The sequence below is a fragment of the Oncorhynchus clarkii genome, chromosome 2, assembly GCF_045791955.1.
Source record: "Oncorhynchus clarkii lewisi isolate Uvic-CL-2024 chromosome 2, UVic_Ocla_1.0, whole genome shotgun sequence".
Taxonomy (NCBI): Eukaryota; Metazoa; Chordata; class Actinopteri; order Salmoniformes; family Salmonidae; genus Oncorhynchus; species Oncorhynchus clarkii.
Window position 1 is genome coordinate 84,378,294 of NC_092148.1, and position 12,446 is coordinate 84,390,739.

Sequence of the window (12,446 nt, forward strand, 5' to 3'; positions counted from 1 at the left end):
CATGTAGTCATGGCTCTATGTAGTACTGTGCGCCTCCCATAGTCTGATCTGGACTTGGGGACTGTGAAGAGACCTCTTGTGGCGTATGCATGGGAATCTGAGCTGTGTGCCAGTAGTTCAAACAGACAGCTACAACTCGGTGCATTCAACATGTACATACAAGTAGTGATGAAGTCAATCTCTCCTCCACTTTGAGCCAGGAGAGACTGACATGCATATTATTAATATTATTCATATTAGCTCTCTGTATACATCCAAGGACCAGCCATGCTGCCCTGTTCTGAGCCAATTGCAATTTTCCTTAGTCCCTTTTTGTTGCACCTGACCACATGACTGAACAATAGTCCAGGTGTGACAAAACTAGAGCCCGTAGGACCTGCCTTGTTGATAGTGCTGTTAAGAAGGTAGAGTAGCGCTTTATTATGGACAGACTTCTCCCCATTTTAGCTACTGTTGTATCAATATGTTTTGACTGTGACAGTTTACAATCTAGTGTTACTCCAAGCAGTTTGGTCACTACAACTTGCTCAATTTCCACATGATTTATTACAATATTTAGTTGAGGTTTATGGTTTAGTGAATGATTTATCCCAAATACAATGCTTTTAGTTTTAGAAATATTTAGGTCTAACTTATTCCTTGCCACCCACTCTGAAACTAACTGCAGCTCTTAGTTAAGTGTTGCAGTCATTTCAGTCGCTGTTGTAGCTGACATGTATAGTGTTGAGTCATCCTCATACATAGACACACTGGCTTTACTCATTAAAGAAGCCTCTCCTGCCAGTAGATGGAAGTGAAACGCAACCCTTACAAAAAAAGATTGCCGTTTTGAAACTGCAGTAAGAGTGCAGAATCTGCAGTCAACTGTGGTATTTTGGATGCAGTAATTGTAGAATAACTGCAGTGTACTTTTGGATGCAGTATGCAGTATTTTCAGCAAACTGCAGTTACAGTATACTGCACTCTAACTGTAGTTATACTGCACTGACTGCAATATTTATTTGTAAGGGAACAGTCTCCACCAACCGAAAACGTATTCTCTAGGCCAGTGGTTCCCAACCTTTTTAGGTTACTGAACGCAGAGGCATCATGCCCATAGGGGGCACAGGGAGACATGCCCCCTTAGATTTGTCCTGTAACAATAATAATTTACAATTATAATTTTTTTGTTTTCTTTCTCTGTAATACTGCTATAGTCACCTTGCAATTTTATGAAAGCCAATTTAGGTTCCCAATCTCCCAACCTCATAACTAATGTTAGCTACCAAGAAGCCATTTCAAGCTATCAATTAAGTTAGATTCACTAGCTTGTCTAACTATCTTAGCTGGCATGCCTACTGGCAAGGTTGGTAGACTTTAGAAAAGCATGCAATAACTAAATGTACTGAATAAGACTCATATTCCTTTCTGTTACACAGATTTTATGTAGTTTCTGTACCAGTCAGGAGGATACAGACAGCTCAAGATGTATGCTTAGATATGCAGAAAAATTAAAATATTTTTTTTTTTTTGACATACACTGCTCAAAAAAATAAAGGGAACACTAAAATAACACATCCTAGATCTGAATGAATGAAATATTCTTATTAAATACTTTTTTCTTTACATAGTTGAATGTGCTGACAACAAAATCACACAAAAATGATCAATGGAAATCAAATTTATCAACCCATGGAGGTCTGGATTTGGAGTCACACTCAAAATTAAAGTGGAAAACCACACTAGAGGCTGATCCAACTTTGATGTAATGTCCTTAAAACAAGTCAAAATGAGGTTCAGTAGTGTATGTGGCCTCCACATGCCTGTATAACCTCCCTACAACGCCTGAGCATGCTCCTGATGAGGTGGCGGATGGTCTCCTGAGGGATCTCCTCCCAGACCTGGACTAAAGCATCCGCCAACTCCTGGACAGTCTGTGGTGAAACGTGGCTTTGGTGGATGGAGCGAGACATGATGTCCCAGATGTGCTCAATTGGATTCAGATCTGGGGAACGGGCGGGCCAGTCCATAGCATCAATGCCTTCCTCTTGCAGGAACTGCAGACACACTCCAGCCACATGAGGTCTAGCATTGTCTTGCATTAGGAGGAACCCAGGGCCAACCGCACCAGCATATGGTCTCACAAGGGGTCTGAGGATCTCATCTCGGTACCTAATGGCAGTCAGGCTACCTTTGGCGAGCACATGGAGGGCTGTGGAGGGCTGTGCGGCCCCCCAAAGAAATGCCACCCCACACCATGACTGACCCACCGCCAAACCGGTCATGCTGGAGGATGTTGCAGGCAGCAGAACGTTCTCCACGGCGTCTCCAGACTCTGTCACGTCTGTCACATGTGCTCAGTGTGAACCTGCTTTCATCTATGAAGAGCACAGGGCGCCAGTGGCGAATTTGCCAATCTTGGTGTTCTCTGGCAAATGCCAAACGTCCTGCACGGTGTTGGTCTGTAAGCACAACCCCCACCTGTGGACGTCGGACCCTCATACCACCCTCATGGAGTCTGTTTCTGACCGTTTGAGCAGACACATGCACATTTTTGGCCAGCTGGAGGTCATTTTGCAGGGCTCTGGCAATGTATTGTCAATCAGTGTTGCTTCCTAAGTGGACAGTTTGATTTCACAGAAGTGTTATTGACTTGGAGTTACATTGTGTTGTTTAAGTGTTCCCTTTATTTTTTTGAGCAGTGTATAATTAAGCATAATCAGTGCAGGAGCTCACCGGCACCTCAAATGTTCTACTGCTTGAGCTCCTGTTCCTCTTATAGAATATTGGCTCAAACATACCTGCAACCAAAATTGGGGCGGCAGGTAGCCTAGTGGTTAGATTGTTGGGCCAGTAATCAAAAGGTTGCTAGATCAAATCCCTGAGCTTACAAGGTAAAAATATGTAATTTTAATGTAATGAACAAGGCAGTTAACCCACTGTTCCTAGGCTGTCATTGTAAATAAGAATTTGTTCTTAACTGACTTGCCTAGTTAAATAAAGGTACATAAATAATGAGTACCAGAACCTATTTCAGTCCAAGTCGATCACTGAGCATCATGCTCTGAAGATTGCAGTATAAAGTTGTTTCAGGTGTTTGAAAAACCTACATTTATCCAACTAGGCCCCCCAAACCAACTCCAGCCACCCTCAAGTACTTTGTGCCCCCTCAGATTTTTGGGGTGCGTGATGCCCCTGACTGTACCACCAGCTGCATTTTTTTTGACTGTACCACCAGCCCTGAGTTCCTCGGAAGTACCCCCTCATGTGCATTGTACCAGTAAGCCTATGGTCTCGAGTCCTCTCAAGAACACACTGTGGATAGGCCAAGTACCCCCAGGAGTCCTAGTACCCCTGGTTGGAAACCACCGCACTAGACCCTACCCAATAAATCAACATTTTTGTAGCATTCATTTTTTGATTGAACAACAGTGAAGATTTGCTGCAACTCATAAAACAAAATGTGACTTAAAACTGTACAAAAATACAAGTTGGACAGAAAAATCAAATAAATCAATAAAAACAACTGAAATAAATAGATGACAGTGAATCTAGGCAAAGGAAAATATTTTAGTTCAATCATTTATAAAACAAAAAAATACATTGAATTATCAGAAACATTATCTGAAAAAAACCTCTGCAGAGCTCTATTATTTTTACAGTTCCTAATACTTATTTCTGCAGTTCCTGTTAGTCAACAATATATTTAGCTAATGTATTTTTCAGCACTGTAAATCCCCCTCAACATGGCCATATACAGTGGGGCAGTGCAAGTGCAAGTTCTCCCACTTAAAAAGATGAGAGAGGCCTGTTATTTTCATCATAGGTACACTTCAACTATGACAGACAAAATGAGAAAAAAAATCCAGAAAATCACATTGTAGGATTTTTAATTAATTTATTTGCAAATTATGGTGGAAAATAAGTATTTGGTCAATAACAAAAGTTTCTCAATACGTTGTTATATACCCTTTGTTGGCAATGACAGAGGTCAAACGTTTTCTGTAAGTCTTCACAAGGTTTTCACACACTGTTGCTGGTATTTTGGCCCATTCCTCCATGCAGATCTCCTCTAGAGCAGTGATGTTTTGGGGCTGTTGCTGGGCAACACGGACCTTCAACTCCCTCCAAAGATTTTCTATGGGGTTGAGATCTAGAGACTGGCTAGGCCACTCCAGGGCCTTGAAATGCTTCTTACGAAGCCACTCCTTCTTTGCCCGGGCGGTGTGTTTGGGATCATTGTCATGCTGAAAGACCCAGCCACGTTTCATCTTCAATGCCCTTGCTGATGGAAGGAGGTTTTCACTCAAAATCTCACGATACATGGCCCCATTCATTCTTTCCTTTACACAAATCAGTCGTCCTGGTCCCTTTGCAGAGAAACAGCCCCAAAGCATGATGTTTCCACCCCCATGCTTCACAGTAGGTATGGTGTTCTTTGGGTGCAACTCAGTATTCTTTGTCCTCCAAACACGACGAGTTGAGTTTTTACCAAAAAGTTATATTTTGGTTTCATCTGACATTCTCCCAATCTTCTTCTGGATCATCCAAATGCTCTCTAGCAAACTTCAGACGGGCCTGGACATGTACTGGCTTAAGTAGGGGGACACGTCTGGCACTGCAGGATTTGAGTCCCTGGCGGCGTAGTGTGTTACTAATGGTAGGCTTTGTTACTTTGGTCCCAGCTCTCTGCAGGTCATTCACTAGGTCCCCCCGTGTGGTTCTGGGATTTTTGCTCACCGTTCTTGTGATAATTTTGACTCCACGGGGTGAGATCTTGCGTGGAGCCCCAGATCGAGGGAGATTATCAGTGGTCTTGTATGTCTTCCATTTCCTAATAATTGCTCCCACTGTTGATTTCTTCAAACCAAGCTGCTTACCTATTGCAGATTCAGTCTTCCCAGCCTGGTGCAGGTCTACAATTTTGTTTCTGGTGTCCTTTGACAGCTCTTTGATCTTGGCCATAGTGGAGTTTGGAGTGTGACTGTTTAAGGTTGTGGACAGGTGTCTTTTATACTGATATCAAGTTCAAACAGGTGCCATTAATACAGGTAACGAGTGGAGGACAGAGGAGCCTCTTAAAGAAGTTACAGGTCTGTGAGAGCCAGAAATCTTGCTTGTTTGTAGGTGACCAAATACTTATTTCCACCATAATTTGCAAATAAATTCATTAAAAATCCTACAATGCGATTTTCTGGATTTTTTTTCTCATTTTGTCTGTCATAGTTGAAGTGTACCTATGATGAAAATTACAGGCCTCTCTAATCTTTTTAAGTGGGAGAACTTGCAGAATTGGTGGCTGACGAAATACTTTTTTGCCTCACTGTATTGCTACTAAGGGCCATTTGTTGTGGTCTCTGGATTACTGACGATGATGGTGAACTTCCTGTCTCCATTCTCCTCTCCTCCTTCTCTCTGTTGTGGGTCCTGCAGATCCATTTCACTGTCCGTGTGTCTCCACATCTCAGTCTCTATGTCATCCTTCAAGTTGTGCTGTCCTCTGCGCCAGAATTGGATTGGGAAAACACCCCTGGTCCTTTGAAGTAAATTTAAAGGAAACATGGAGAGAAGAAGAGCAAATGGTAACATGTTACACTAACAGTTCTAGTGAATTTTTACCACAGACCGAAGATGCAACCCAGACATGTCAAAGGGGGTATAAAGCTGAAGCATCCGTTTAGTATATTTTCTCACCACCAAATTTGGTAGTGAGAAAAAGTACAGTCACGGGTAGTGGGAGATGATGGAACTAGGTCGTCGATGAAACTTCTGTCTCAATACATTTTTCTTTTCCCAAAACTACACTCTGTTACGAACAAAATTCACTAAGTTTTATAGACTTGACGCTTTGCCAAAGTTTTTAAAAATGGCGTTGTTTAGAAGGAGTGCAAGGTCGAATTGAGTTTGTGCACATGCGCACTTCACAGAGGAGACGTTCCGTAACGGAAATATGCAAATACATGCTACAACGCGTCAATAGGATCTCGCTAGCTCGTGCTAGGCTTTGCCCACCTCTGCTTGTTCTGCATACTATGCTTCATTTGCTTCCACTGTAAACGACACAGATAAACTATTTTTGGTTAGTTATAAATATCTTCACGTATAATCATGTATAAAATCCTTATAATCAACGTATAGTATAATATGTATAACATGCTTATGATCAAAGTACACAGCAATATAAACATAAGACCCACGTTTTGTAGTAACACACTGCTACTGCCGCAGCCAGCAAGGGTAGAACGACAAGGAGCGCCGTAGATATTGCTGAAAGGATAAAGGTGTGTCAAATATATTATAACAATCTAAAATGGAAGCTGATCATAAATGTAATTGACAATACAAAAAAAGCAATTTGAGGATTACCACCTACCTCCGACTGGGCTCTCGATGTGGTTGGAGGTGTTTTGAGAAGGAGAGGAAACGAGGGAGGAAGAGGTGAAAGACAAAAACGAGATGAGAGGTGGAGATGAGGGAGAGAAAGAGCTGGGGAGAGAGCGAGATGATGTGGGAAGTAAGTGAGAGAGGGAAGTGGGACTAGGGAGGGAGGAGGGGGATGGGGAGGGAGGAGGAGAAGTGGAGATGAAGCTGGTTGTTGACTGGACCAGGTAAGTGGTCGTTGTTGTGGTAGTGGGGGCCAATCTTGAGACTTGTGTTGTTGATTTAGGTGCTGGAACTTTAGGTGTTGTCTTGACCCCGTTTTTCACAGTTCTGGTAGTAGTTGGTGCTGATGTTGAGACTGTTGTAGTGGTCATAGTTTTTGTTGTGGTCTGGACTTTAGGTGTTGTGATATCCAAAGGATTCTCTAAATCTGCATGGGGTGAGCGAAGGCATCAACAAGTCAATTTTCTAAATTAAAGCACATTCAAACTATTTTTCAAATGCATTTTTCATTGCAACATGTTTATGATCATTGCTTTGCTTTAGTTAATTTAACATGCATTATAATTAAATATATACAAGTTATATGTACCTGTTAAATTGAAACAAAACACATGAAAGGGTTTGTTTATCGGTGCTCTCCATATTATTAACCCAATGTTATTCCTGCCACATTTCATGCTCTTCACAATGCGAGGGATAACTGCAATCTGTTCATCTATCCAGCCATATCTGTTTGAAAGACCACACCTGAGATTATTTTGTAGTGGACATTTAAAAGAGATATTTTATTTGTGCTGTGCTTTTTACAAAAGTATTGGTCAAATGTCTCTAGGAGATGTACAGTACAGATCTCCATCTTTAACAATACAGGAATTGTTACTTCTTGGAATTTATATGAATAAATATTTTACTATTTTGGTTAAACATGTAGAACTATCGACGTAATTTAACAAGCCTATTACCTCCACGATCCTGTATATGCACACATACACAATTTGCACTCCCTTAAAAGGGGACATACCCAGTGGGACATTTCTGCCACCACTCCACCCTACAGTGTTCAGCATACCCGCATGTCTCCAGTCCATGTTGGTGAGCAGTATGGACCTGTTCCCAGGTCGCTATGGTGATGTTCAGGAAGAGGCACATGGCTCTAGCCTGAGAGGCGTTCAGGGCATATTGATTCCCGTAAGACACCATGGACACTCCAGAGTTTCTGCCAACCTCAGGGAAAACTGCACAAGTCAAATCCAAAAGATGGAATGTATTGCAATAAGAGTAGACTACACACAAGAGTACTGAAAAAAACAACAACATTATTACTCTTATTTAAATAGATATATGTGTAATGCATTATAAGACTTGTCATAAGTTGTTGACTTTGAATAACTTGTTATAATGTCTTACTATCATCTAAAAATAATCCTAAATGACTTAATGTTTCATCCATTAAAGAAATTCCACATAGAAATACATGATTTTATAAGCACATAAGACTTATGAGTGCTCATGCTAGCTTATAACAAACAATAAAGCATTATATCTGATTGCTTCAGGGAAGTGTAATCAAAATGGTTATAAATATGTATTGCCCGGGCCCATAGCAATGCAATGAAACTCTAAACATTTGCAGCATCCCTTCTTTCATATTGATACATTAACATTTTTAAAAATCCCATCATACCAAAAAAGGTGCCTTACCTTTAATGAGATTGAATTCAAAAGTCAGTGCATACACAGCCATGGTGAACAGAAGGCAAGAAAAGAGCCAGACCCTTGCCATGGTTTGTCTGGTAAGATTTAATATCAGACTCTTAATGGTGCACTATAGTGAAGATGCTACCAGAATGAAGAGAGTGAGCGGGGCAACTTTCACCAAACAATGTCCACTTCCAGGGGTGACGACAGAGGTTGTGTCCAAAATGCCCCCTTACATGTATGGGCCCTAGTCAAAAGTAGTGCTCTTTAAAGGGAATTAGGGTACCATTTGAGACATAGTCAGAAAGGACACTGGGAAAGAGGAAACGACACTGGGAAAGAGGAAACAGGAAGAGGGGCCAAATCTGTTTGGAGCCCCTGAATCGGGGGCCACACAACCTTTAAAAACCAAATGGGGGCAGCTCTGGAGCACAGCCTGTTCTGGATTCACCTCTCACACATATATGTTTTTATTATTACATAATAACATATGGATTGTGAAATAACATCTTTTATTTGTAGAATATATTTTGGGTTCAGGAGGAGGGCGAATGTGAGCATTTGACCTAGGGTGAATTCATCATGAGATGTGATGAAATGTCATAACAAACAGCCAATGCATTGTCTACAAATGCACATAATATCATATGTAGCGGTTGATTTAGACCACAGTATCTGCCAGACAGGAAAACAATCAAGGACCCATTCCTCATTTCGACAGGACCGGTTTTCAACCACTTCTGTTTTTGTTTCGCCAGCACTTAGTTCTAGCAGAGTTATGGTTGGTGTGACAGGCCAATCTATAAGTGGAGGAGGAGGCTCTTCTTCACAACATAGCACTGATTCTCAAGGGGTCCCCCCTGCTGCCTTTTGACCTGGTGATTGGAAGCTCTTCCCATCTCTTTAGATCAACATGGAACTGTAGGCTACCTGTGCCAGGCACTCACATCAAAGAATACAGGCTACAGCGTGTTCACATAACCCAGTGAGGGTCAGTGGGTGCAACCAATTGATTTTTAAAGGGGGGCTTGGCTGAGGAAGATGTTGTGGCTTCGTTGTCGGGTTACTGCTTGAGATCGGAAACTGTTTTAAGAATGGGACACGTTAACGAGTGATGTTCGGAATCAGAATTTTTTTCTCTCACACAACACAAAATAATTGCCAATTCCCCTTCCCATAATGACATCAAGAGAGTCATTAAGAAGACAGGAGGAAAGCCATTGTTGAATGAAAACAACTCATCAAACTACTAAACGATGCCACACTGCCTCCATCTTCCTGATAAACAACATAAACACACACACACACAAAAAAATCCCGTATTTTCTCTGCGTCAAAGATTTTATGGTCTCATCTTCTGATCTGTAGATTTCCACGGCAAAACACCACATTTGATAGGTCCCATAGGAAACACCGGAAGCGGGTCGTAATGCATGGGATATTAGTATTGAGTCTTGTGATGTAATGCACGGTTCATAAACTGAGGATTGGAGGGGAGGGGGGGATCCTATCCTTTAAAACAGTTGCCACACTGATACAGTTTTGTGTGGAAATTTACACTGGATTGGTGTATAGCAGTGGTTCCCAACCTTTTTCAATTACTGTACCACCAACGGTATTTTGGCCTGGAGTACCCCTCTGGCTTTGTACCTGACTTGCATATCTTAGACCACCTTTTGCAAAACTTTAAATACAAATGTCATCAGTGAATACACTGTTGTGTTTTGTTCACAGAATAGTAAGACATTATTTTCATCAGATAAGACATTTGTGCACTGTTTCCGGCAGTCAGTAAATACTACTGCACAAAATTATAAAATCATCCCATCAGCGTCATACCATGTACATTATAGGAAATATCTAGGCAATGGGACTGTCTAATGTTTATTTGTTACAATATCGTGGACATGCATAGATGCAGAGAATGAAGTTGGGTTAGTTCTAAGTAAGTTTGGGTTACTCGGAAGTCATCATCCCCAACATTGTGACCTTCCATCACAGAGCTTTACTTTGGTGTGGATCGAGGCCTATACATTCATATCAGTTGTGTTCCTTCACTGTATTCATCTTTCCTTATTTCTATTGTGGATTGTGTTTCTGTGCACCAATGGTCTACAAAACTGAGCAAACCAGCCTATGTATTGAATACATGGATTTGGATGATACCGATTATTGAATCCAGCACACAATGTGCTTAGTTTTTATTAAAATATTTATCAGGAATAATATTTGTTTTGATGTGTATGAAATATTTTGGTAAAATATGCATGAAAGGAGAGTAATTCTGCACCTTTGAATATTAATACTTCCAATTTTGATCATAATGATTTAGTGACTGCATTTTTTTTTTTATCTATCTACTGGGATTTTTAAAAGACAGACTAACTTTGTTTTGTCTGCTTGGACTTGATCGATAGGTATGATTTTGTTGATCTTTTTTTGGAGGCAGTCGAGTTCTTTTGATGAATGTATTTGCAATTTTCACATTATAATATATTTTTGATTAATATATGTATCTTTTGAAACTGCATTTACTGTTTTGAAAATCGACGTCGTTCCAAAAAATGCTTGTACAGAGTGATAAAAACAGTAAATTGTACGTCATCTGAATATCTCAGTGTTAAAGACCTTGTCAAGCACATCCTGCCTGTTCAAGGTTACTGTAAAATACGGCCCTACACAGGTCTTGTGTCAAGGCCATTCTTTCTGGATACCATGCCAACCCCCAAACAATGCATCCAAAGCGCGTCATTCATAGAATACAGGAATTTCCCCAATTAAAATTTGTATAGATATAGTTTTAGTTATACAGGTTTTTCTCATTGAGATACTATCTCTTTTCCAAGAGAGACCTGGTCCAATAGCAGCAGGGGGAACAACGTTTCAGACAAAATAACTTACATACACTAACATAACATTAAACAAAACTATAAACACATACAGTACAAAAATGACATATTACGTTAAAAACACAAAAGTCTTGACTAAAAACAGCTGTCCTAAAGACAATTACACCATCATATATACATCGATCAAGTGCTTAAACTCCACCAACAAAACTAGATCATCAAATTTTAAAATGTCCAGGAGAGAATTCCAGGACCACGGAGCTAAGTAACTAAAACTATTTCTACCATGACCTGTTCTAATTTTTGGTATTGTTAGAAGCAAATGAGAAGGTGACCGTAATTTTTATTTATCTACCGACCTGACTAAAAAAGAACAGATATAAAATGGCATGTTACCCAATATGGCCTAGAAATCAGTGTATACCAGTGTTTAAGCCTACGCAAGGTCAATGACGACCAGCCAACAGTGCTGCAGAGATTACAATGTGTTAGACGTTATTGATTTGTAACGAACCTGAGGGTTGCATGATACTCTGAATCAAGTGCTCTCAGGGTAGTGGTTGAGGCCTGCATATATAAAACACTAAAATCTAAAGCCGCCAGTAATGTACAGTTGAAGAGCCGTATGGCGGCTGTGTGGTCCGATGGTGTTTATACTTGCATACTATTGTTTTTACAGATGAACGTGGTGCCTTCAAGCGTTTGGAAATTGCTGCCAAGAATGAACCAGACTTGTCGAGGTCTAAAATTTATTTTCTGAGGTCTTTTTTTCTGATTTCTTTTGATTTTCCCATGATGTCAAGCAAAGAGGCACTGAGTTTGAAGGTAAGCCTTGAAATACATCCACAGGTGCACCTCCAATTGACTCAAATGATGTCAATTAGCCAATCAGAAGCTTCCAAAGCCATGACATCGTTTTCTGGAATTTTCCAAGTTGTTTAAAGGCACAGTCAACTTAGTGTATGTAAACTTCTGACCCACTGGAATTGTGATACAATGAATTATACGTGAAATAATCTGTCTGTAAACAATTGTTGGAAAAATTACTTGTGTCATGCACAAAGTAGATGTCCTAACCGACTTGAGAAAACTATAGTTTGTTAAGAAGAAATTTGTGGAGTGGATGAAAAACGAGTTATGACTCCAACCTAAGTGTATGAAAACTTCCAACTTCAACTGTACATACATTTTTATTTTATTTTATTTCACCTTTATTTACCGAGGTAGGCTAGTTGAGAACAAGTTCCATTTACAACTGAGACCTGGCCAAGAATAAAGCAAAGTAGTTCGACATATACAACAACAGAGTTACACATGGAATAAACAAAACAATAATAGAGTTGAAGAAAATCTATATACAGTGTGTGCAAATGAGGTAAGATAAGGGAGGTAAGGCAGGTGGAAAGCATGGCCAGCGGTAGAAAAATGCTTATTGAAATTCTCAATTATAGTGGATTTATCGGTGGTGACAGTGTTTCCTAGCCTCGGTGCAGTGGGCAGCTGGGAGGAGGTGATCTTATTCTCCATGGATTTTAC

General features: G+C 40.4%; 1 protein-coding gene across 1 annotated transcript; it reads right to left on the reverse strand.

The window, feature by feature from the left end:
* Nucleotides 1-3,537: 3,537 nt before the first annotated feature.
* Nucleotides 3,538-8,212, reverse strand: LOC139382895 (lymphatic vessel endothelial hyaluronic receptor 1b). The gene is made up of 6 exons (XM_071127155.1): nt 8,065-8,212; nt 7,433-7,598; nt 6,953-7,092; nt 6,353-6,790; nt 6,177-6,246; nt 3,538-5,515 (listed from the first exon to the last, which is right to left on the reverse strand). Exons 1-6 carry the CDS (start codon nt 8,144-8,146, stop codon nt 5,314-5,316), a joined length of 1,098 nt encoding a protein of 365 aa, XP_070983256.1. The 5' UTR covers nt 8,147-8,212; the 3' UTR covers nt 3,538-5,313.
* Nucleotides 8,213-12,446: the final 4,234 nt, after the last annotated feature.